The sequence below is a fragment of the Pongo pygmaeus genome, chromosome 17 (genome assembly GCF_028885625.2).
Source record: "Pongo pygmaeus isolate AG05252 chromosome 17, NHGRI_mPonPyg2-v2.0_pri, whole genome shotgun sequence".
NCBI lineage: Eukaryota > Metazoa > Chordata > Mammalia > Primates > Hominidae > Pongo > Pongo pygmaeus.
Window position 1 is genome coordinate 92,165,967 of NC_072390.2, and position 26,288 is coordinate 92,192,254.

General features: G+C 41.2%; 1 protein-coding gene across 8 annotated transcripts in view; it reads left to right on the top strand.

The window, feature by feature from the left end:
• Positions 1 to 26,288, top strand: part of ZNF236 (zinc finger protein 236) — a 151,759-nt gene that overhangs the window by 93,118 nt on the left and 32,353 nt on the right. For 5 of the 8 annotated variants that reach the window (XM_054460242.2, XM_063653845.1, XM_063653847.1 and 2 more), the window contains 8 exons: positions 1,385 to 1,597; positions 5,488 to 5,770; positions 8,801 to 8,904; positions 10,891 to 11,256; positions 14,310 to 14,455; positions 14,548 to 14,788; positions 15,198 to 15,377; positions 24,348 to 24,535. In XM_054460242.2, the coding sequence (XP_054316217.1) occupies positions 1,385 to 1,597; positions 5,488 to 5,770; positions 8,801 to 8,904; positions 10,891 to 11,256; positions 14,310 to 14,455; positions 14,548 to 14,788; positions 15,198 to 15,377; positions 24,348 to 24,535 (1,721 nt within the window). Of the gene's footprint in view, positions 1 to 1,384; positions 1,598 to 5,487; positions 5,771 to 8,800; positions 8,905 to 10,890; positions 11,257 to 14,309; positions 14,456 to 14,547; positions 14,789 to 15,197; positions 15,378 to 23,246; positions 23,333 to 24,347; positions 24,540 to 26,288 lie in introns of those variants that run through there. The other 3 variants (XM_063653850.1, XM_063653851.1, XM_063653846.1) reach the window with 3 other exon arrangements.

Here is a 26,288-nt window from a genome sequence, read left to right on the forward strand (position 1 = left end):
ATGGGTGGATCAGAACCTCATTCCTTTCCATTGTAGGATATGCCACGTCTTATTGATCCATTCATCAAGTGATGGGCATTGGGGTTATTTCCATATTTTGTTTATTATGAGTAATCCTGCTATGCACATTTGTATATAAGTTTTTGTGTGGACATGGGCTCATTGCTCTACCTAGGAGTGGAATTGTTTGGTCATATGTTAACTCTGTTAAAACATTTGTTTTCCATTGTGGCTGTGGGATTTGACAGCCCGCGGTAGCGTGGGAGGGCTCTGGTTTCCCCACATCCTTGCCAATGGCTATTATTGCTTCTCTTATGACCGGCCTTGTTGGATGGTCATGAGCCTTCCGACGTGCCATTGTGGTTTTGCTTTGATTTGCATTTCTTCGATGGCTAATCATGTTAAACATCTTTCACAGACACTGAGAAATGTCTTTTCTAATCCTATGCCCATTTTAAAATTGGATTGTTTGCCTTATTGAGTTGTAAGAGGTTTTTATATTCTGGCTACTGGACCTTTATCAGATACATGGTGTACAGTTAAAAATATTTTTAACATATTCTGTTATCTGTTTAATATATTCAGTATATTCATTATAAGGTTAATATCAATGTATATTTTGTATAAGGCTTTATTTGAAAATGAAGATATACTGCTTAGAAACATATAGCCAAGCAAAATAAGGAAAAGTTTTATTGACTGGTCCATAGGCTGATGATTGAGGAGTGGTTTTAGTGGATATTGGAAAGATTGCTGGGAGTAGTTTATATGGTACTTTGAAGGACCTGCTACGGAGGCGGAGAGCAGCGATATATGACTTTTATAAGGAACGGTGGAAGAAAGACAGAAACAGGAAGAAAATAGCTAGTTACTTGGTTCCGTGTCATTGGTCCAGAGGAGAGAGGGCCTTCTATATGGGACTTTATTTGAAAGTAAAACTGTATAGAAGATTTATAGACTAGTTCTTAATGCCTAATCTACCTCATGTGCTGTGGGAGTGATGAAAAGATGGATTGGAGAAAACATTTCTGGGATAGAATCCACATGTTGCCAGTTTAAATGTAAAAGACCGAGGACAGAGAGGACTTGATTTGGAGACTGTGACTTCACAGAGCCTGCTGATTTCAGTAGAGAAGGCAGTAAGATGTCCTATGTCAACTTCCATGTTCTTAAAACAATCCCGTTTCTAAAAATTGGAAACCCACACCAAATAAACTGTCTGTAATTTTGTAATTTACTTTTTTTTTTTTTTTAACTCTGCTAAGCCTCAGGATAATGTTGTGACTTATTAAACATATCTTTGTTTGGTTTTGACTGCTTCTGGTTTTAAGGTAATGAAATAGGATTGGTTTCAGCCATTTTTTCTCTGTTTCTGTGCTTGTAGGAGTGAAGGCGTTCAGCTGCAGTGTGTGCAATGCTTCCTTCACCACCAATGGCAGCCTCACCCGGCACATGGCCACACATATGAGCATGAAGCCTTATAAGTGTCCGTTTTGTGAGGAGGGTTTCCGAACTACAGTGCATTGTAAAAAGCACATGAAGAGACACCAGACAGTCCCCTCTGCTGTGTCAGCCACTGGGGAGGCAGATGGAGCAGGTATTTTCCATTTGTTGATTCAAGGGGTATAAATCCATTCACAAATCACCGGGAGTATTCTGACCTGGCTATGTACAGATTAAGTGCCGTAGCACCCTGAGTTTTTAATAATTTTATTTTCTGATTATGAAAGCCATACATGCTCTTGGAAGAAAAATTCAGAGGTGCAGTGAAGAAAACATCTGCTCTTACAAATCACCACGTGCTGAATTCACATTCACTCTCACAGTGTGTTCTTCCTTTCATGCTTACACGCACATGTTGCTAGAGACTTTAATGTTTCTTAACAAATATGGTATCTTGCTCTATATAGTGTTGTATGCTTAATTTTTCATCTACTGAAGTTTATTATAGGCATATTTAATTTATTGAACACAGGTCTACATCAGTTCAGATGACTCCATGGAATTCCATCATATTTTATTATATAATTTTCTGTCGATGGATTGATGGATGTGTAGCTAGTATCTGGTCTTTCACTGAAATGGTAATGGTAGCATTTACGGAGTACCGTAACCCTTGGTAAAACCTGTGCTTACCATTACATTGTCTCATGTAATAGACACAAAACACTGCATAGTTGGAGGGATTAATCTCATTTTGTACACTAGCCAGCTAAACATTAGACAAGTTAATTCACCCAAGTCCCATACCAAGTGGAAAAATCCTGAGTATTATTTTTGTGCTTATACTTTTTGTACTTATAAGACAACTTCTTTTTAGGAAGTTCCACAATGAAATTATACAGTTAAGAATAGAGCACATTTTATATTTTGACACATTGTGCCAGCACACAGATTGCAGTTTTAAAATCTGTGTTAGTTCTGACACTCTTGGAGGTCACGGCTGGTCTGAGTGTATGTGTTGGCCTGGGCTCTTGCCTGTGCCGCAGCCATCCTGTCCTGGCACAGTTGGTGCGCAACGTTGTCAGTGAATCTTGTGTCAGTGGCTGTGTGGAGACGGGTGCTAAATGGGGACTGTCATCAGAGGTCAGACCTGCTGGTGGCCCATTATACTCTCTCAGGGTACTGCCCCTCTGTCTGCTTTGCCACCAACCATCTGACCGAAAGACCACAGTGAGACCATCCGGGGTCCCCGGTGGGTTACGGCAGTCTACCTTTCTCTGCTGTTTTGAGGAATAAGTCTGTAAAACTTGCCTAAACTCCCTCAAAGTAACAAAAACTGCGACTTAACCATTGCCAGAACCATTGTGCACCTCATTTTTTTAGTAGATAATTCTGGAATAAAAGTTTCTGACCTGTTATACTGAGATAGTTCAAACTCTTTAATCTGATGATACTTAGTAAAGCCTTTATTTCCATTTTTAAAATGCTGTCATGAGATTTCTTAAAGTATAAAAAGAAAATGACCCTTTCCTTCAAATGAGTTAAAGGCTATAGGACACCCAGGCATTATTTCTAGAACCCTGTCATTTGGAGAGTGTTAATTTATCAGCCAAATACAAATAATCTCTAAGCCTCTTTACATATTCCTTCCCGTCAATTAATAAAGCTTCTAATGCTACTGAATTCTAGCATCGATTTGGGGGTTCTGTTTGGGCTTCATCTCACTGCTACATATTTATTTAGATTCACCTTGTATGTCTTGTTTTCCTTGGATCATTGTGGGGGAAACTGCAGATGAACTCTGTCCGTAGGAGGAAAGTCACGTGTTAAATTGCGTTGTTTTGCCCAAACCTAGAGACTTGGATAGGGGTTAAATTCCCTCACATTTATTGCGACGTTAGCCTGCTTGGCCTAACACTTGCCGTCTGTTTCATGCTGTCTGTCTGTCGTGATTAATTTTGTTGTTCTCTGTCTCCAGCCTGTGCTATACTGATTGTGTTCTCAGTTCCTTAAAGAATGTTAACAGAGTTACCTCCTTATTTCCTCATGTGTGTTGGTGGGGCCGCTATCTATAAGCTGCCCTCAAATCATTCCAAGCTTTATTGGTGTAATGTGGACTTTTAGTTTGCTGTATCTTCTTCTGGAATTTCTATGAGATGGACATTGAGTCCACTGGCTTTATCCTCCATGACTTTTTCCCTCAACCAACACCCTTGCTGTCCTTTGCTTTCCTCTCTTTCTTCTCCCCTCCCCACTCCCCTCCCATCTCTCATCTTTTTTCCCTTTTATGTGCTAATAAAAATGATCCAGTTGGTTTTTAAATTTACTTATTTGGTGAATTAATCACTGTCCACTTTGCAATTTAGTGTTTCTGTGGAGTTGTAAGTTTTTTTCAGTCAGTCGTACAATAATGACCTCCCTGCTCCCAGCCAAATTTTTTTTCCTTCTCTATTATTCTTTTTTAATCAATTGGAATGCGTCCTTATTTTTCATTTAGGAATGAATACTTATGCATATAGTTCTCTCTCAGTATCAGCTGAGGATTGGTTCCTGGACTCCTGAGGACACCAAAATCTGCAGATGCTGAAGTTCCTGATATCAAACAGCATAGTGTCTGCATGTAACCTACACGCATCCGCTTGTATACTTCACACCATCTCTAGATCACTTATAATACCTAATATAATATAAATGCTGTGTAAATAGTTTGGGGTTCTTTTGAGAGACAGTCTCTGTCACTCAGGCACGAGTACAATGGCACAATCATAATTCACTGTAGCCTTGAACTCCTGGGTTCAAGCCATCCTCCCACCTCAGGCTCCTGAGTAGCTGGGGCTACAGGCTCATCACCATGCCTGGCTGATTAAAAAAATTTTTTTTTGTAGAGACGGGGTCTTGCTCTGTTGCCTAGGCAGTCTTGAACTTCAGTGCCAAGCCCCACCTTGGCCTCCCAATATGCTGGGACTACAGGAGCATGCCCCCATGCCTGGTTAATTTTTAAATTTTTGGTAAAGATGGAGTCTTGCTGTGTGGCCCAGGCTGGTCTCACACTCCTGGCCTGAAGCAATCTTTCCATCTCAGCTTCCCAAAGCAGTGGGATTACAGGTGTGAGCCACTACAGCTGGTTGTAAATAGCCAGTATAGTGTATCGTTTATTGAATAATAACAAGAGAAAAAATATCTGTATTTTCTAACTGCAGTTGGTTGAATCTATGGATGTGGAAGGCACAGATACAGAGGGCCAACCGTATATATTTTTAAAGTTTTATTTTCTTCTTTGTAGTAATTGTTTTTAGTTGGGGGCTGTTTGCTAATTTATTAATTTGTCTCCCATTTTTGGGCTTCTGGTTTTTAAAAATCTGATGGTAATTCATTTTTTGCCCTTATTAATAAATGAATATCTATATTTATGAATACTGGTAGCTTGTGTGGACACTGTCAGCCTCAAAGCTTACTCCTGAATTTTCAGGGAGGGGTAGAAGCAGGTCTTTAATCTGAGCATCTTCCTCATGTTGGTTATCACTCTCCTAAAGGATGCCCTTCACTTGGCTTTTTTTTGGTTACATAATATTTGTACATATTTATGACGCACATGTGATATTTTGTTTCATGTATAGAATGTGGAATGATCAAATCAGAGTACTTGGGGTATTCATCACCTTAAGTATTTAGCAGTTTCTAGGTATGGGAACATTTCAAGTTCTCTCCTGTAGCTACTTTGAAGTATACATTGTTGTTAACTGTATCACCCTACTCTGCTATCAAACATTAGAACTTATTCCTTCTATCTAAGCAGATGTTTTCACCCCTTCACCAACCTCTGTTCATCCCCCATCCCCCACTTTCCAGTACACTTGGCTGTTTTCTTTCCATGACCTAAGTTTCTCAATGGAGGTGGGAAAATATAGCAACTCTCTACCATCATAAAAATAGCTTGGTTGAGTTATTTTCATTACATACATACCTATTTAGTTTTAATTGTTTTGCTAAAAACCTAATTTTTCTTCATTAGGATTTTGATCCCTTTTCCTTGATTTTGTTTAGACATTTGTATGGAGGAAGAAGAAGAACATTCTGACAGAAATGCATCACGGAAGTCTCGTCCTGAGGTCATCACTTTCACAGAGGAGGAGACAGCCCAGTTAGCCAAGATCCGGCCGCAGGAGAGCGCCACGGTGTCGGAGAAGGTCCTGGTGCAGTCCGCGGCAGAAAAGGACCGCATCAGCGAGCTGAGGGACAAGCAGGCGGAGCTGCAGGATGAGCCCAAGCACGCCAACTGCTGCACATACTGCCCCAAGAGCTTCAAGAAGCCCAGCGACCTGGTGAGGTGAGGGCATGGCTACGCCGCGAGGGTTCCGCTCTGAAGACTGGAGGTGCAGGCAGCTGCTCCTTCGGTGACTTTCACTGCAGCAGGGCCATTAGTTTCTGAACCTGGTGTCACCTGAGTGATGGCGGCTTACTTACTTGAATGTATGGTTTTAAGCTTGAATTAGTTCCCTGTAGTAAACTCATTCAGAATATTAATTAGACAGTCTGTTTTCGGCTGTGCGTGGTGGCTCACACCTGTAATCCCAGCAATTTGGGAGGCCGAGGCGGGAGGATCACCTGAGGTTGGGAGTTTGAGACCAGCCTGACCAACATGGAGAAACCTGGTCTCTACTAAAAAGTACAAAATTAGGTGGGCGTAGTGATGGGTGCCTGTAATCCCAGCTACTCGGGAGCCTAAGACAGAAGAATTGCTTGAACCTGAGAGGTGGAGGTTGTGGTGAGCTGAGATCATGCCATTGCACTCCAGCCTGGGCAACAAGAATGAAACTCCGTCTCAAAAAAAAAAAAAAAAAAAAAAAAAAAAAAAAAAAAAAAAAAAGTCTGTTTTCTCTGTAGATTGCTTATGCTTATTTCTGTATGGTTGTCATAGTAGTAAACAATGAAAACAAATGTATCCGTTGAGGAAGGCAGGGCTCTAAGCTTTGTGGACAGGCAGAAGAGCAGCAGGCGCTCTCCCGCCTGAGGCCTGCCAGTCAGTGTGAAGAGCAGGACGCAAGCGCGTGACAGGAGGGAGACTAATTGGCAATTGGCCAAACAGCAGTGGCTGATACATGAGATTGAGTTGAGCAGAACCATGAAGAATCTGGAAACCAAGACCCATGGTACAGAAGGGGCTCTCAGAATGTCCTTCCTTTCTGGAGAAAGGAAGACCAAAGTATCAGCGTTCTCCTGAAGAATCAGAAGAGTTTCTGTATATAAGGGGGATGCTTATGTTTTTCTCTAGGAGATAGAACTAATTATTCAGCAACTTAATAAAACAAACTGTGAAGATTTTAATATTGCAGGATGTTTCAGAAAACCAAAGGGTGTGTTCCTTGTACTCTGTTCTACAGAGGGCAGCAGCAGGTGCTGCAGTCAGAGTAGGTGGTTTCAAGGAGCTGCTGGGTTGGCAGTGCCACCCTAGTGAGCACACACCTTGACTGCTGGCCTTCATGTTTCGACCACAGCAGGAAGGGGAGGTGTGTTCAGCTAGAGAGTGACAATGAGGGAGGTGACTGGAGAAGAGAGAGAGCCCAGGTCCCATTGGGTGGTGTGGCCACAGGACCCTCGAACAGCGAGCTCTCGTTGAGCCATGCAGTGAAGTTCTGGGGTAGGATCTAAATTGATGGTGTGATCTGAGGTTGGGCATAAGACATAGAAAGTTAAACTAAGGAGAAGAGGAGCTAAGGGGTTGTGATGGAAAACTTGGGATGTTTATAAGAAGGAGTCCAGTCTGGCTAGCAGTTGTGTGTGGCCTGGAGGAGCTCATGAACTAACTGATAGGGAGAGGTAGTTTTCCAGTAGGGGTTAGTGGTGGAGTCATAGATGAGAAAGTCAGGCCTGGCAAGGATGTCACGTGGAGGTGTTGAGACAGCACTTTGTGACCTGCCTGTGGGTGGGGCGTGCCAGCCAATTAGCAGAGACAAAATGCTACCAAGGCGACATAAAGTGCTAAACGTGTCTCCATCAACTGTACCTGAAGACCAGAAGAGTGGGACATTCTTTTTTTTTTTTTGAGATGGAGTCTCGCTCTGTCGCCCAGGCTGGAGTGCAGTGGCGTGGTCTTGGCTCACTGCAAACTCCGAGAACGGGACATTCTTATAGCTGCGTTTTCTTCTTCTTGTCCTATCCTTCATTTTAAAAAAGTTCAAGGTTCAGACTCCCAGTGGGTAAATGTGATGAGAAACAAAAAATGGTACTGAAGGGTGTCCTGCTCCCCAGAGATAACCACTGTTAACAGTTTTTTGGGTATTTTTTTTCGGAAATGTCTGGACATATACCAATGTTAAGTTGTACGATTCTGGTTTTTAAATTTTTATATATCAATGAGTCATAGATATTTTTCTTTGTCAGTATCTATAAACCTATTTTATTCTTTTTAATGGCAATGTAGGGTTCTGTTGCATGGGCATACCAAATTAATTTTACCAGACCCCTCCCGACGAACACTGAGTTTCCACGTTTGATGACTGGCAGGGCGCTGCGGTGACTGTCTTCCATGAGCCTGTGGGCCTCTGATGGCTCAGTGAGGGTAGAGTCTGGCAAAGACCACCAGAGGGCCGTGTGCCTCTGTCTTTCAGACTCCGAGTGCCTGTTTTACAGCTCCAGCCAACAGGATGGGGGAAACGATATCTCGTCGTTTTCATCTGCTCTTCTTTGATTCTAAGTGTGGTTGAACAGCTTTGCATATATTTTTTGGCTGTTTGTATTTCTTCTGTCAACTCTCTGTGCATTGCCTACTTTTCTACTCTGATATTGTTTGGGTTTTCCTGCTGATTTGATTTGTCAGAGTTCTTGGGTTTTTAAGGAAATTGTCTTTTTTTTTTTTTTTGAGACAGAGTCTCACTTTGTCACCCAGGCTGGAGTGCAGTGGCGTGATCACAGCTCCCTGCAACCTCTGCCTCCTGGGTTCAAGCGATTCTCCTGTCTCAGCCTCCTGAGTAGCTGGGATTACAAGTGCCTGCCACAAAACGCCCCATTAATTTTTGTATTTTCAGTAGAGACAGGATTTTACCATGTTGGCCAGACTGGTCTCGAACTCCTGACCTCAGGTGATCTGCCCGCCTCGGCCTCCCACAGTGCTGGAATTACAGGCGTGAGCCACCGCTCCCGGCCCTAAGGAAATTATCTCTATTATTATTTGTCTTGCAAATATTTTCGTTGTTATTTGGATTTGTTTATGGTATTTTTTGTATGGAGTGAAGCTTAAAGCTTTTCTTGGCCAAACTTAATCAGAACGTAGTAACACCTAATTTTAATTTATATAGTTATAAATTTCAAATCATGAAGTCGTTTGTCAATGTGTCTATAATTAATGCTTTTTGGATAGGCATGTTCGAATCCATACTGGAGAAAAGCCATACAAATGTGATGAATGTGGAAAGAGTTTTACTGTGAAATCCACTCTCGATTGTCATGTGAAGACTCACACAGGTAAGGAAAACATGCCTGCGTCATTGGTAGAGGTCGTAGGCTAGCATTTCATATGTTTTGTTCCTATATATTTTGTGTACATAAATACTTTCCAAATTATAGAAAGCTTAAAAATGAGGCACCATGAAGAAAGTAATATAAAAGATTTTTTTATTCCTGACACAGGGAAAACTGTCCAAATGACACTAAGAAAAAAAAGGATTAGGTCTCAAAAGTTGAATTTTTCTTAAAAATTGTCACGTATTCTTACTCATGCTTAAATAACTTTGTTAAAAAGATTACCTCTTAGTCTTATTTAAACCAAAGAGATTTAGTTTGTTGAGGTTTTGTAAAAACTGGCACTTAGCAAATCTGATGGCAGTTATCATTTCATAATTATTTTTATATGGGGAGAAACTCTTGCAAAGGCAGAAATGAATCTCCAATTTTCCTGGCCTTTTTCTCATCTTCATCTTGTCTGCGCCTTTGCTTCTGGAATTCTGCACAGTGCCTCCTAGCGGTGGGGAGGCTACCTCTGCCTCTGCCCGCTTGGGAATCCTGTAGTCCTCCTGTGACCTCTGTGGTCAGCCCCAAGTTTCTCCTGCAGAAGATGGGGCTAATAGTTTTACCTCCGTCTTTGGGAGTTCACACATGTAAATAGCTTTAAGCATTAAGACATTCAAATAGCTTGGAAAAGTGTTTGGCCTTTGGTAAACACTCAGGAATGGATTGGCCTGTGGTAAATGCACAGTGAATGCAGAGCTATTGTTATAATGATTCATAGAATGAAGATTATGAGACTAATTTACATTCTTCATTGTTGGTTATAAGCAGAATTCAACAGACAAGAACAAATGGACTTTCACACATTTACCTGAAGCCCTGTGATTCTTTTCTGATGGGTTAATATTTGTAACTAGATAAACAGATCCCTGAGCTTATTTATATGACTGTCCTGTGTGCAGTTTTTCTGTTGTTTCATTAGGCTCCCTGTATTTGTCTCTTTTGTGTAATGCAATGAACTTTTTGTGGATATGGAGGGCCCGGCCTCACTTATCTTTGTGCCCCCAGGCCTAGGGCACGGCCTCTCATGCAGCAGGTGCCCAGTGACATCCACGATGACTTGGTGCACGCTGCTTCATCATTTCCTTGGTTTTGGAGTTCAGCATAGGCTACGTAGATAAGGACTAGAACTGGAAGTCTCTGGATAAATACCTTTTGGTGCCTCTTTCTCCATTCTGAAGTAGAGTGTGAGTTCTGAGGAACCCAGGGTGGTGTTGGGATAGCAGGTTGCACTAGTCCCTTTGTGGATCCTAGTGTGCACCATCCTGTAAAAATTAGCATTTGTTCCTGGACAGTAGAGAGGAAAAGCCAGCCAGGAAGTTTTTCAGCTCCCAGAGGCTCTTGGAGGATGGAGCCTATGCTCATGGTGCTCCGAGCCTTCATGGCCTTCGATATACCTAGTAATCATGAAAAGAGCCTAAGGAACTAGGTACATGATACTAGGCGCACAGCCCTTTGACCCTAGAATAGAACTTTCCTTTGCGTATTCTTCCAGTGTGATGCCTACCTGTGCTGGCATTTTGGTTGCCCCTGTTTGGCAGAAGAGAAGATAGAGAGATGCTGAGATGTTAAAGTACCATTTGTAAAATTAAAGAAAAGTGACAGTAATTCAGAGCTGGGCTGTTAAGTCATACCACCCATTAGCTTCTGATAAATATAAATCAAATACTCCAATCAAGGTTCAGAATAATGCAGTGGTTCAGAAACACTGTAAACCTCAAAGGCTTGTGAAAATGCTAAATTCAAATTGTAAACAATATACTGTTAAATTTATGCAGCAATTGCCTGTGACATCCATAACATCTTATAGGTGAAAAGGATTCTCATTAAAGTACTTGCATCACTGATTCAACATATTTACATCCATATTGACAGCTGAGTGGGGTGGGTGTGAGTGTCACGACTGCCATCGCCTCTGCTGATTCTTGGCTGGGCTTTTCACAGGTCAGAAGCTCTTCAGCTGTCACGTCTGCAGCAACGCCTTCTCCACGAAGGGAAGTCTGAAGGTCCACATGCGTCTGCACACCGGAGCCAAGCCCTTCAAATGCCCGCACTGCGAGCTGCGTTTCCGTACCTCGGGTAGAAGAAAGACACACATGCAGTTTCATTATAAACCAGACCCAAAGAAGGCCAGAAAGCCTATGACTCGAAGCTCGTCGGAAGGACTGCAGCCCGTAAACCTCCTCAACTCCTCCTCTACCGACCCTAACGTGTTTATCATGAACAACTCTGTTCTAACAGGACAGTTTGATCAGAATCTGCTGCAACCGGGACTGGTGGGCCAAGCTATTCTCCCTGCCTCTGTGTCAGGTAAACGCCGAGCTGGGGGAATGAAAGCGGCACAGTGATCGAACTGTTCTGCGCTGCTTCTGTCTATTCCCACGATAGAAGAGGTGTTGTTTACTGTAGCACCATGTTTGCCTTCTTTGAGTCTTTTTCTTGTAAGGCATTCGAAAAAATTGAAATTCCATCTTGCAGACATTGCTCCTTTCCATTTCCCATTCTGTCTTCCATGACAGCTGCTTTTTTACACTAAGCACTTTGTTTAGCTTTTGTTTTTAGTGGGTGTCAACTTGTTTTTACTCAGTTGGCATTCTCATAAATTCAGTAGTGAGAAGTGTAATTTATAAATACTCATTAGCATTGTTTTTGATATAGTGCAGTTTTCCAGTTGTTCTTGGGTCTCATAGTGCTTGAGAAGTGTTACATTTTAGATAGTTGTGTTGATTTGTGTACCTGCGAGTAAATGCAGCAGTTGTACGTGGCAGTCAGATGTCCTGTGTGCCCTTCTTTCTGTTTCTGTGACTTGTGGCATGATCGCAGCCTGACCACCACTCAGTAGTAGTGGTTGTTTTGAACCTTCGGCTAATCAGTAGAATCTTTTTGAGCTACTTTTCTGATATGTTTAAAGTGGGCAATATGAGTATCTGTTTCACAGAGTTGTTCTGGGGTGATTAGACAGTGTATGTATATGTGGTATAAAGTAGGTTTCTGGGGTGATGAGACAGTGTATGTGTATATGGTATAAAGGAGATTTCTCAGGTGATTAGACAGTGTATGCGTATGGCATAAAGGAGTATCTGTTTTACAGAGTTGTTCTGGGGTGATTAGACAGTGTATTTGTATATGGTATAAAGTAGGTTTCTGGGGTGGTGAGACAGTGTGTGTATATATGGTATAATGGGTGATTAGACAGTGTATGTGTGTATATGGTAGAAAGTAGGTTTCTGGGGTGATTAGTGTGTGTGTATATGGTGTAAAGTAGGTTTCTGGAGTGATTAGACAGTGTGTATATGGTATAAAGAGTGATTAGACTGTGTATGGTATAAAGGGTGATTAGACAGTGTGAGGGTATATGGTATAAAGGATGATTAGACAGTGTGCGTGTATATGGTATAAAGGGTGATTAGACTGTGTGTGTGTGGTATAAAGGGTGATTAGACAGTGTGTGTGTATATGGTATAAAGGGTGATTAGACAGTGTGTGTGTGTGTGTGTGTGTGTGTGTGTGTGTGTGTGTGTGTGTATGGTATAAAGGGTGATTAGACTGTATGGTATAAAGGGTGATTAGACAGTGTGTGTGTGTATGTGTGTATGGTATAAAGGGTGATTAGACTGTATGGTATAAAGGGTGATTAGACAGTGTGTGTGTATATGGTATAAAGGGTGATTAGACAGTGTGTATATATGGTATAAAGGATGATTAGACTGTGTGTGTGTATATGGTATAAAGGATGATTAGACAGTGTGCATGTATATGGTATAAAGGATGATTAGACAGTGTGCGTGTATATGGTATAAAGGGTGATTAGACAGTGTGCGTGTATATGATATAAAGGGTGATTAGACTGTGTGTATATGGTATAAAGGATGATTAGACAGTGTGCGTGTATATGGTATAAAGGGTGATTAGACTGTGTGTATATGGTATAAAGGGTGATTAGACAGTGTGTGTGTGTGTGTGTGTGTGTGTGTGTGTGTGTGGTATAAAGGGTCATTAGACTGTATGGTATAAAGGGTGATTAGACTGTGTGTATGGTATAAAGGGTGATTAGACAGTGTGTATATATGGTATAAAGGGTGATTAGACAGTGTGTGTATATGGTATAAAGGATGATTAGACAGTGTGCGTGTATATGGTATAAAGGGTGATTAGACTGTGTGTATATGGTATAAAGGGTGATTAGACTGTATGTGTATGGTATAAAGGGTGATTAGACAGTGTGTATGTATATGGTATAAAGGGTGATTAGACAGTGTGTGTGTGTGTGTGTGTGTGTGTGTGTGTGTATGGTATAAAGGGTGATTAGACAGTGTGTGTGTGTGTATATGGTATAAAGGGTGATTAGACTGTGTGTATGGTATAAAGGGTGATTAGACAGTGTGTGTGTATATGGTATAAAGGATGATTAGACAGTGTGTGTGATTAGACAGTGTGTGTATATTATAAAGGGTGATTAGACAGTGTGCGTGTATATGGTATAAAGGGTGATTAGACTGTGTGTATATGGTATAAAGGATGATTAGACAGTGTGTGTGTGTATGGTATAAAGGGTGACTAGACTGTGTGTGTGTGTGTGTATATGGTATAAAGGGTGATTAGACAGTGTATATGTGTGTGTGTATGGTATAAAGGGTGATTAGACTGTGTATGATATAAAGGGTGATTAGACAGCGTGTGTGTATATGGTATAAAGGGTGATTAGACAGTGTATGTGTGTATATGGTATAAAGGGTGATTAGACAGTGTGTGTGTGTGTATAGTATAAAGGGTGATTAGGGCTGGGTGCGGTGGCTCATGCCTGTAATCCCAGCACTTTGGGAGGCCGAGATAGGCGGATCACCAGGTCAGGAGATCGAGACCATCCTGGCTAACACAATGAAACCCGTCTCTACTAAAAATACAAAAAAAATTACCCAGGTGTGGTGATGGGCGCCTGTAGTCCCAGCTACTCAGGAGGCTGAGGGAGGAGAATGGTGTGAACCTGGGAGGCAGAGCTTGCAGTGAGCCGAGATGGCGCCACTGCACTCTAGCCTGGGCGACTGAGCGAGACTCTGTCTCAAAAAAAAAAAAGGGTGATTAGACAGTGTGTGTGTATGGTATAAAGGGTGATTAGACAGTATGTGTGTTTATATGGTATAAAGGGTGATTAGACAGTATGTGTGTGTATATGGTATAAAGGGTGATTAGACAGCATATATGTGTATATGGTATAAAGTAGGTGTTCCTATTCCACAACAACATTGTATTGACATAATGTGTACAACTTATGTGTTTAAAAATCCCTATGTAAAAAATGAATTACTTTAGTTTTAAGAAGTATTCATAATATTCGGTCATTCCATTTCTCTTTCTCTGGCCAGCTGGGGGTGACCTGACCGTGTCTCTGACAGATGGGAGCCTGGCTACCCTAGAAGGCATCCAGTTACAGTTGGCTGCTAACTTGGTTGGACCAAATGTACAGATTTCTGGAATCGACGCTGCCAGCATTAATAACATTACGTTGCAGGTATGACACCTTCCATGGTCTCCTGCGCTGTAGTTCTCTTGGATACAGAGACGCGTGAAGTTTTCATTACAAGTACCTGTGCTGGTTTTCAGATTGATCCGAGCATTCTGCAGCAGACGCTACAGCAGGGCAACCTACTGGCTCAGCAGCTCACTGGGGAGCCTGGCCTGGCCCCACAGAACAGCTCTCTCCAGACGTCGGACAGCACGGTCCCCGCCAGTGTTGTCATCCAGCCCATCTCAGGCCTGTCCTTACAGCCCACAGTGACCTCTGCGAACCTGACCATAGGCCCGCTGTCTGAGCAGGATTCAGTGCTGACCACTAACAGCAGTGGTAAGAGCCACTCACTTTTGCTTATTTTGACAGCTGGAGTTTCGGTTTCTTGCTTGTGATCACATATTTGATTTTAGGATGTTATGATGTCATTTTCTTCTCTTTGTAGAAGAGAATAAATCAAATGTCCTGAGAATAAAATAAGCTTTTCTTACAATTAATGATATGTATTTAATATATGCTCTTAGATTATTACTACCTTCATTTAATTACTCTTTTCATCCTGGCTTCATTTCATTGCAAGGCTTTCTTCTTAGACGAAGGAATTAGAGGTGACTGATGCTTTGTTTTAAATCTTTGTCTTATTGAAATATTTAATAACAGTTTAATTAAAATATTTTTAATATAAAAACAGGGGAAATTGGTTTTTTTGAAACTCAACTTTGTTTTGCTTTGTAATAACAATCAGGGACCCAAGACCTCACTCAAGTGATGACTTCGCAAGGTCTGGTGTCCCCCTCCAGCGGTCCCCACGAGATCACCCTGACCATCAACAACTCCAGCCTGAGCCAGGTCCTGGCACAGGCCGCTGGGCCCACTGCCACGTCTTCCTCGGGGTCTCCACAGGAAATTACCCTGACTATCTCCGGTTAGTAAGTTATTATTTTAAACATCTTTTCACCCTGCAATTTAAGTACTGTATATCTTACTATCTCTTTTCCTACAATACTCTGCTGTGCATAAAGCCCGTGCTCAATATGTATTTGTAATTTATGGGAGAAGTTGAAGTTTAGTGAAAATAATGTATTCTAATTCAGATCTGGTACCAGAAATGAAAAATTATAGTTTCTCATGTCACTTCCAGTTTGAGTACAGTCAGTTATTTAATTCTTTCATTCATTGACTCATTTTTAGAGAATAAGTTATTTTTGTTTAGCTAAGAGCAGAATGCGTAGCTTTGTGGTTCTCACTCATGCTCCATGAAACTGGAATAAACTGTTTACATTTGGGCGTTTTAGATCCCCATGGCACTCTGTTTACCGTATGTCTTCAGAATTCTACTAGGATTATATAGAAAAATTGAAACATGGGAGAACATTGAAAAGTAGATAAACAGGTAGGAAATACCCTTTGGCAGTAAAGCCCACCTAAAATTGGCAATCTAATTATCTCCGCCAGTCACCAGGCTGACTCATTCCCTGTCTCAGGGCTATGCTGCTCGCATTCTTACTTTTCTCCTTGTGTGCCTTCCTTGGTCCTTATGTATCATTAATTCCCATAGTGTGTTCGGATCTCAGTGAGCATTGAATATATTTTCCTGGTGTGCTTCGCTCATGTAACTCTTAACTATATAAACTCTTCGTATTACTAAGAGTCATTTGTTAATTCAGCAATTTTTAGAGCCTTTACTATGTGCTAGATATTATTCTAGTAACTTCCACAGATATTAACTCATTCAATATTAGTTCATTTAAGACTCGTAACCTGACGATGATGTTAACAAAGACATTTTGCTAGGAATCAAAACACCCTCTGTGGAGATCTGACGTGACAGAGGGAAGCAGCCCCACTTCCCTGAAACACACCTATGGAGAAGGACAGCATTCTAGATGGACTCAACCATGAAGGGCAGGATTTCTGCTGTTTCAGAGATATTTCTGCAGAAATTAATTTCAGAACTGAAAGAAAAGGTATTCATAAGAAAACCAGAAGCTTTCTTTTTCAGGAAGGTGTCTTTATTTCTTTTAATATATTAGTGAGAAATTTGAGGAACTATTTTTAGGTACAGCTTTGCTTTTAAATGAGATGCAGTGGTTTTTAGATGCTGTTGGACAGCAAAAATTAACATTGAATTTTATATAATTCAGTAACCTTCCTCCTTTTAAAATTGTATTTATATCTGAATTTTAATGTTGGAAATACAGAAGAGTTATAATATTTTAGGAAAGCTATTTGGTTGATCCAATTAACTTTCTTGAGTACACTTAATATAAGAAGTATTGTGCTAGGTCCTATCAAAACCACATAGTGCATGGTTCTTGCTCAGAGTTAAGAAAATGTGTTCTTCAGTTTGTGGATTGTGCCTCTATTCTTCCTGTGTGTTATTATTGGCCATTTGGTTATTTTGTCAGTATATTTGAAAGTGTAGATGAATATAACTAATATTTTAAGAATTTGGCTTCAGCTGTTCTAGGAGAAAACCTTAAATGAGTTAATGAAATAAGTTTGGTTTCAACTTTGGGCTTAAGATTGTTTTTTCTCACTTATTATGATGGATAATGAAAATTGGCTATACAGTTCCTTATCCCATTTTGAAAGGGCTGCAAAAAGCTTTTAATTTATGGTAACCTGTTAAAAGCATCTAGATATTCCATAGAAATTTTCAAAGATTTCATAGTGTGTTCTTTTTTCCATTAACACATAGGATTATAAATGCATGCAAGTACTAGAGGATGCACAAATCACTTCAGCTAAGTTTTGCAGACTTTAGGCAGTTCATGAATCCTAGCATTCAGAAAAAGGTTACACGTTGAGTGAAAGGCAAAGACAGTCCTTTGCCTCCCGGAATTACCCTGTCCAGATACAATGAAAGTCCTTTTACCTGATGTTTTCAGCCCAGTTATTAATAAAAAGGTATATAAAATTGGGAACCAAACAAGTGACACCTGCATACTTTGGAGATTCCTCCACGGATCTTTTGAATATGGGTCTGCTCAGGTGATAATATGTTTTCTACTTTTTAAAATTTTTGCGTGTACTCATGTTCATCATGCAGTTTCATTTCCTGTTTCTATTTCTTTAGCGTTGCGTGAGAATGTAGGTCACTATAAAGCAATCATGGTGCAGCATACTTTCGTCTTTTGAATCTTTTTCTCTCTGATTTTGTGTAGTTGTCTTGCCTACACCTATTTTGACAGCAGAATGTTTAAAGTATCTTGTCTTTACCAAGTTTTTCCAAGGCATTCAGTTTGGTTTCCATTGGATGTCCAACAGGTTTTTTATTCTCATATTCATTTCTAGTTGCCATACTATTTGATTTCATTATATCATTACAGTAGCTGATGAAACTGGCATAAATGGGTTTTGAATCAAGCAAATGTGTTTTAGTAGGAATGTATTGCAGGCATGTTAGTGTGTACTTGAGAGCATTCAGAACACACATGATAGGAACACAGCACACGGGAAACCGCAGCATCGTGGGCTCGGCAAGCCTGCCCAGTGGAGGGCAGGGAGGGGAGGTTCTGTTATCGCCTGGTGATGCCCCTCAGATCCTTTTAACATGCTTTTGCTATACCTGGCAGTGCACTGTATTTGGAAATATTTTCAATTCATTGACAGTTTTATTTAACAAAGTGTGTGATTTTTAGGGCCTAAATACTGAGTTAAAGTAGAACTCATAAGAAGTATTTTTAAAATACTTCACAGCTTAAAAAGTGTGAACCAATACTGTCATTTAGGGAAATGCATTTCGTGGTCTCATTTTCATTTTTCCATAAATTTTACTGAAATGACCATGAAAGCTTTGAGGATACAATTATATGTTTAACACACTTGCCAATACGCATCTTAGAATGTTGTTTTCAGATACCACAATATTAATTTCCATTTAGGTCAAGAACTTATTCAACACAATCCTAATGGAAATAGTGAACTATTAATGAACGGGAGCATAAGATTGTTAGCGCCTGAAATCAATACTCAATCTACAGGTGCCACCCTAACAATAAGCAGTGATCAGCTTCTCTCCCAGAGCACAGCATTGAGCTCTTCAGGTACACAGCACACGAGTTAGCCAAGAAAGACATTATAAGAGGTCGGAGCTAAAGAGCTCTGCCCACAGTCAATGAGGAGTCAGACTGTCCTTAGCATGACAGGTGTGTCAGCATCATGCTTTGTCACATGGATTATCATTCTGTAAGCATTACTGGCTTATGTCTAATTCTAGGATACAAAATTCTCTCTAATATTACCAACCAATCGATGATGTTACTTTTTAATTCATGAAAGTAAATAATTTTATTCAACTGTACAAAGCATCGTATATTTATACAAGTTAGCATGTTAATAACTCCATGTACAAAGCTGTCCCTTTCTAACCCAGTGCTGGAAGACTCTTACTTAGCTCATTACTTCTGCCCTCCAGTGAGAATTTTCTGACACCAGCTGAAAATAGAATAGAAAAATGGAAAGGAGGCAGCTTTCTAAGATTTTAAAGCATAGAATTTTATGAAAAATAAACATATTAATATTGGCAAAAACTGCAGTTACTTTTGCACCAATATAATAAATGAGCTCATGTAAGATAAATGACAGTTTCATAAGTAACCATTAACAGTTTAGGATAACATACCTATCTCGTTCTCTTCACCTTGTAGAGATTTCATTCACTTCTTAGCCTTGTTATTTTCCAACTATGTATATCACTTTGTGAGGAAAAAAAACTAATCTTCAGATATGTTTGTACCCAAAAGCTAGACCTCTTTTCATGCTTAATTCTTAATTGAAACGACCTCTTGTCCCATAGTTCATTTATTCCATAAAAGATTATAGTGTCTGCTGTGTGGTAAGAATTGCGTAAAATCTGGAACTGTGACTCTGGGCAGGTCAGAGCTGGTCCTGCGTTCTGGATCTTAGAACAAATGGAGTGCAGACATTTTTTGAAGAATCCACAAGTGACTATAAAATTACAGCTGTAACCATATATAAAGGAGAGGTGATGGCACAGAGAGCACATGTCACAGGGGGTGGCCCTACGGCTTGTTTGAGGACATCCTGGCTGAGCTGAGAGAGGGGCTTGGGAGTGTGGCGGCTTTTCTCCCAACGCCAGCCGCTCAGCTTTGCATGGCCTGTGGTGGCCTTTAGCTGAAGCGAGGAGGTGTGGATATTTTAATGGGTGGAAGATCCAAAATACATGATGTATTGTTGAAGTTACATAGCAAATGTTTTTCTCCAAACGTTTTCTAAAACTCATAGTTTGTGGTTTTTAAAGGATCAGGCAGTGTGTTCTTCTCATCTCTAGAATTCTAATCTTAGGCTGTGAGTTCATCATCTTTCTCCTGCTGCACGGTTCATGTTGCAATGGGAAGACGTGCTGCTTGTGTGTGGGCTGAAGCGAGTGGTAGTCGCTCGTGGTGCAGGGCTCTGGGTGAGATGTCTGGATTCACGCCCTGCTGGCCGGCCTCACTGAGCAGGAAACTGGCCGTCAGCAGTGCAGCCTCATGTCTTCCTGGAAACTCTGCTCAACATCCTTAGTGAGCCCCTGGCACATTGATGGAGAGACAAGTCGGGTTGTAGAGGTTTCAGTTTGAGTGGAGTGGTGTTTGTGCCTCTTGGTGATCCTGGATGTTTGCAGGTGCAGCAGATTGCTTGATTCGAAATTGGGGATGTTCTGACCAAAAGGAGAAGTTGGATGGAATGAGGGTGCACGTACTCCAGGGCTATGCTCTGGCTGCCCACGTTTCTTTAAACTCCTGTGATCTGGCAAGTTCGGTAGTAAGTGCTGTACCTATAAATTCACCTCCACAGACGCATGTTGAAAGTGTCACACCAGCATCTCACACTCAGGTGAGGGTCCTCTCAGGGCAGGCAAGCTGTCCTCAGTCAGTGGGTGCAAGGCTCCCACATGTTATGCAGCCAACATTTCTGTACAAACAGCAACATACCCACTTTGCTGATTTGCATTTTTTTAATTATTATTCTTTTAGACCTTTTTTTAAAGAGCCAGCCGAGGCCGGGCATGGTGGCTCACGCCTGTAATCCCAGCACTTTGGGAGGCTGAGGCGGGCGGATCACCAGAGGTCAGGAGTTTGAGACCAGCCTGGCCATCATGGTGAAACCCCGTCTCCATTAAAAATACAACAAATTAGCTGGGCGTGGTGGCGGGTGCCTGTAATCCCAGCTACTCGGGAGGCTGAGGCAGGAGAATCGCCTGAACCTGGGAGGTGGAGGTTGCAGTGAGCCGAGATTGCGCCACTCCAGCCTGGGTGACAAGAGCAAAACTCCGTCTCAAGAAGAAAAAAAAAAGAGTCAGTTGAGAAAATCAGTCTCTCTCTCTCTCACTCTCTCTCTCTCTTAGGCTACTTTAGCTTATATCCCACTTGTTAAATTAAAAAAAAGAAAAGCTTTTCAAGGGATTGGGTGACATTATAAAATAAAAGATGAATGCATAATTAAAGAATATTTGTGTATTAATGTAATATTGGCTATTCTTAAATACAGGCTTAGTTTTATGTGATCAAGTAAGTTGTCTTATGTTCTTGAATACCTTTGGCATCTTTGAATAATCCTGGGTATAGGAAGCAATTGTTCATATATTGACCCACTCAATCCTTGATATTAAGCAGATGTTTTTAGAGTGGCTTGCACATCCCATTTGTCCTAGTTATAATTATGTAGTGGATCTCAACTGTGTAGTAGCAGTTAGGAGATTGCCTCTTAGTGAGCAATATTTATTTAGAGTCAAAGTCAGTTTCAGATCTAGCTTGAGGCCACACCACTAATAATTGAAATTAAAATGACATTATTTTGAAATTAAACATGACTCTTCTAAGGTAAACACTCAAAAACCTCTAATGCCCATACAAAACTTATGTTGAGCATAATGAATATGTATGTGGCTATTATTATTTTTTGATTCTCTATGCAAGCAAGGTTTGGTTAAGACTCATCAGCTTCTAGGTTAACTCTGGCTGTTTCATCTTAATCGAAGGCATTGAAAGAAGTGTATCACCACTTAGGGATTTGCGATAAATCCAAGTGAGACAATTAGTCAGAATTTCACATGCAGGACAAAAGCACATGCTTTTGTTGAGATTCGTGATGCAGGAGTTGAAGACTATTTCAGAGTTTCATCCCAACAACATCCATTCCCAAATCTGACACAAAGAGTTTTCCTTAAAAAATGATCCCATAGAATGTAAGTACTGTCTCAGAAGCAGATCGTAGTCTTGACAGAGGCTTGAGAAATTTAGCACAACTTTTTAAGGAATTCATCTCAAATGAGTATTATCTTTTTGTTCTTACCTTTGTCCACTTTTAAATTTAAGATAATTTTGATGAATAAATTGAGTTCTGCTTTCAATGAAAGAAGCAAAGACCAGTATTTGTTTTCTATTTATTTGTAAGGTTATTCTAGCCTTAGTTTCTTCTAGATTTAAGTATGATCACTTATTTTATGTTTAAATAGTTCAACAATTTAACATTTCCCATTCCCCGGTGTATATTAAAACCGAAGAGGACATTCTCATCCTCACGAGTTGTCCCTTTGAGTGACCTGGATGCTTGGGAACGAGGCGCTACCCCGATGCTTCTCTCCTGTTCTGCCACCCCCCACCTCCTGTCTTCCCACATTTCAGTTAATCGCAAGAAAAAACTGATATCATATCTTTTAAACTATTTTTAGAACCTTACAAAATTATGTTTTCTTAGAAGCTATGAGGCGATATCCCAAGAGATTTAAGACAATGTTGGGTTTGATGAGTGTACAGTTTATTAATCTTTTTAACTTATTTTTGAGTCAGAATCATAAAGTCAGACTTGTATTGCTCTATACATGCTGGTGGAACAGTGGCTTCAGAAAAATAAGTGAAGAATAAAAGTAAGAGTCTACAGTCTTCACTTCAGCATGGGATCTTCATTTTCATGCTAAGAGTATTTAATTTGAATATAAAATCGTAGCTTTTAACAAATAGATAGTTAAGAGCTATTTGTAGCTTGTAATTTAACTGCATGCTTAAGAAAATTTCAACTTTTTCTGCTCTAGTCACGTGTTCTTTTCAATCATATTGAGGACAGTTCTACTGGAACCGGTATCATCCTCTTTGTGGAAAATCCATTGAATTAGGACATTATTAAAGGTTCACTGTTTGAGTTGAAATACGAAATTTGGCCCTGTCTGAAGTTGTTTATTATTTTCATTGAACTTTGTGTCAGGTTTCACTTTAATCAAACGCAAGGCTTCTCTGTCTTTTTACATTTTTCATGCTGCACAGTCCCGGAACCTCTGATACCTTAATAATCACTAGAAAGTCAGGATTAGTTGACTGGTGGGAGTGGGGAGAAGACCTTTGGTTCCTTTATTTCAGCAGTTGGGGTGAGGTTTGAATTTTTGCTGTGCGCTGGCTTCGCCTTGGCTCTAAGTGTGATCCTGGGCGAGATTCACAGGCACGTGCATCTCTTCCCTCTGTGCAAGCTCATTGGCAGCTGCCACCTGCCCCCCCGCCCCAGTCTCTACGGTTTTGACCACTCATGTTAAAAATGTACCCTCAGGCTAGTGTGCGGTAAGGGTGTGTGGAGGGAATTTTAGGAGGACAGCTATTAGGTCAGCTGCTGTACTGGTCACTGGAACACGTAGCGCATGCAGACGTCCTCCACAAGGCCACACTCCTCGGGCTCCCACCAGCACTCTGTGCGGACGCTGGAGCAGGCGGGAGGGTCTGACCTAGCTATCTGTGGAGCCCCGGCGGCTGCTTCAGCGCTCGAGCCTCCCAGCCTGCTAATGGTTCTACTGCTTTTGAAGGTTCCAGGTCTGTGCAGCACAGTGTGGGACCCCAGGAGTGTGGATCTGTGGAGGCATTGTATTTGGAGAACTCCAGCGACAAGTAAGTAACCTAGTTTTCCTGTTGGCCCCTGACTCCTAGGAGAGCGCTGGACTGATGGGACCCAAGTCACAGCAAAGTACTGACAGGAGCGTGTTTCTTTTGTTTTGAAACCTGGTTAGGAAATAGCTTTTTGAACTTTCCTTTGGTCGTCATCTTGGCATCCTTACCACCTGGCACAGTGGCTGGCACAAGTGGATGAGGAATACGTGTTTCAGATGAATGGATGGCTCGACTGTGGGATAAAGTGGGCGTGCGTGTGTGTGCCTATGTGTTTATACTGTCAACGTTGTGTTCGCTGGTGCCCACTACAGGACTTTGATAATCCCATGCTGAACCTGTCTCATCTGCCAGCAAGTTGCATGAGTATCTGTTTTGTAAAAGAAAAGCCCTTTCTTCACTAGATACCTTCGTTTCTCTTAGTATCGGCTGCAAGGGGAGATATTTCAGTTTTGTTGTCTTTTCTGAAGAAAATTAAGATGTCATGCAGGATAAATGAATATTTAAAGGATTTATGAGATTTATTTTGACCTCCTGTCTTTTAGAATAAGAATCAGTCAGAGTGATGAAAGTGAGAAAATGAGCAGAGATGGTCAGATTTATCCCGTAAGCTCTGGAGCTAATTATTGCTCAGTGGATCACACTTGCTTCCTTTCTTCAGCTGGTCTCTTCAGTTGTGGATGGGGACAATGCCCTGGAAATTCTTGTCTGAGTTTTCATTCTACAGTAGTAGCTGTGACTGGGACTGTGGGGTCACATTTTCACTCTTTGTTTACTGGTTTTTCTCTGTGTGTGTTATACTTAAGAAGCACAGTATATTCATATGTAAAGATGTTTAAAAACTAAGAAAAGCCTTAACTTAAAATTAGAATTGAAGACCCTGTGATTTCTTTGGTGCAGCTTGGAGACCTCGGGCAGCATGAATGCTGCTTCCTGCAGGTGGGAGCATTGCTCTCCCTGTGTGCTTACACCTGGACTTGTCTGGTCTTCCCATTGATCTACTTACTTTGCCTCTTTTGTAGAACTTAACACTACAAGCGGAAGCCTTCCTTCAACAACACCGATGTCTCCATCTGCCATCTCGACTCAGAACCTGGTCATGTCCTCGTCGGGCGTGGGAGGTGACGCTAGTGTCACGCTGACGCTGGCCGATACTCAGGGTATGCTATCTGGAGGCCTGGACACTGTCACACTCAACATCACCTCTCAGGCAAGTGCTCCCCAGAGAGGGATGCGAAGGTCCTTTCAAAAAATGATCTTTGAAAACATTATTCATTGACTCCTTCCTAAATAAATAGTCTGAGCATTTTTTTTTCCAAAATCGAAGTATTTTTTTTTCTGATTAAAAAAGTAATACGGTAAATATAAAAAGGGGATAAAAATTCAGATAATGTAGAAGAACATAAAAAATAAGGTAAAACATAAAACCCACAGCTTTCATCCCACCACCCAAATGGAACTACAGTTAACATTTTAATGTATATATCCTTCTACACCTTTATGTGAATGTATAAGGTACATATTTATAAATTTCTGCAGCAATTTATAAAATGATGTACACATTATGTAGATGAGCTTTATTGAAGGGCATTATGTTGTATTCATGGTTTCAATAAGTAGTATGGAAATTTTCACGCCCTTAGTCGCTGAGATTCTTAGATGAATTCCTACCAGTAGAAGTGCTGTGCCAAAGGGGTGTACATTTTTACATGATTCCTTGAGCTAAGATGCTGAAAAACCTTTCAGACTTTAATTAGGAAAATCATAATGATACATTATGATTAGTTATAATGTAGGTGAATTATAACAAAGCTATGCCAGCATTTTGATAGTTGAAGACTAATTATAGCAAGGCTGTATCAGAATTTTCATAGTTGACTGTAAAAAAGTCTGTTCTTAGTTGATGTAAATTGTGATTTCTATGTTTCTGTTCCTGGCTGTAATAGAAGCAAAATACGCAGCAGAATTAGAAAGCTGAGGCTGGACACAGGTGGCTTCTGCCTGTAATCCCAGCACTTTGGGAGGCTGAGGTGGGAGGATTGTTTGAGCCCAGGAGTTTGAGACCAGTCTGGGCAACGTGGCAAAACTGTGTCTCTACAAAAAATAAAAAATTTGGCCAGGCATGGCAGTGCACACCTGTAGTACTAGGTACTCCGGAGGCTGAGGTGGGAGGATTGGGTGAGCCTGGGAAGTCGATGCTGCAGTGAGCCATGATTGCACCACTGCACTCCAACCTGAACGACAGAGTGAGACCTTCTCTCTCTCAAAAAAAAGCTGAGGTTGTTTTCACCAAAACACATTCCTTGATTGTCCTGTCTCTGCTTTTTAGGCTCACTGTACAAGAAAAACAGATTTTGGCATCTAGAGCAGGATTGGTCCTAACACTATTACAGCCACTTGCTGAAGAAATGACCTCTTCTAAGCTCTAGTCCCTCTCATTAGTGAAATAGCAGCATTTCCTCTGCATCGCTTCAAGGCAGCATTCAGTCAGTCTCCCTCGGTTGTGGGATGCTCACATGTTGTTGGCAAATAGGCTTTGCCTAGGGCTCCTCACTGAGGCCCCCTGCACAGCCACTACCCTCTTCTGAGGTGACCCAGGTGCACCGCACGCCAAGGTTCCGGCTCACTGGACACAGGGGCTCCCCTTTGGCTGACCTGCCTGTAGCCAAGCAGCCCTGCCTATGTCGTGCCCCCGGGGACCTGTCGGGCAGCCCCTGACAGCCACGTGTGGTGCCGGGAAGCAGACCGTGCATCTCACTCAGAGGCATTCCTCCTGAGCTGTGCGGAGCGCATGACTGCTTATGGAGTTTAACACACCTTCTTTACCTGCTCTTACGCACCATCAACTGCTTGTCACACAATTAACCTTCTAAATGTTAGCAATTCGTATCATGTTTTAAAATTGTGGTTGGAACAAAACTAAGTGACTGGCTGGGCGTGGTGGCTCACACTTGTAATCCCAG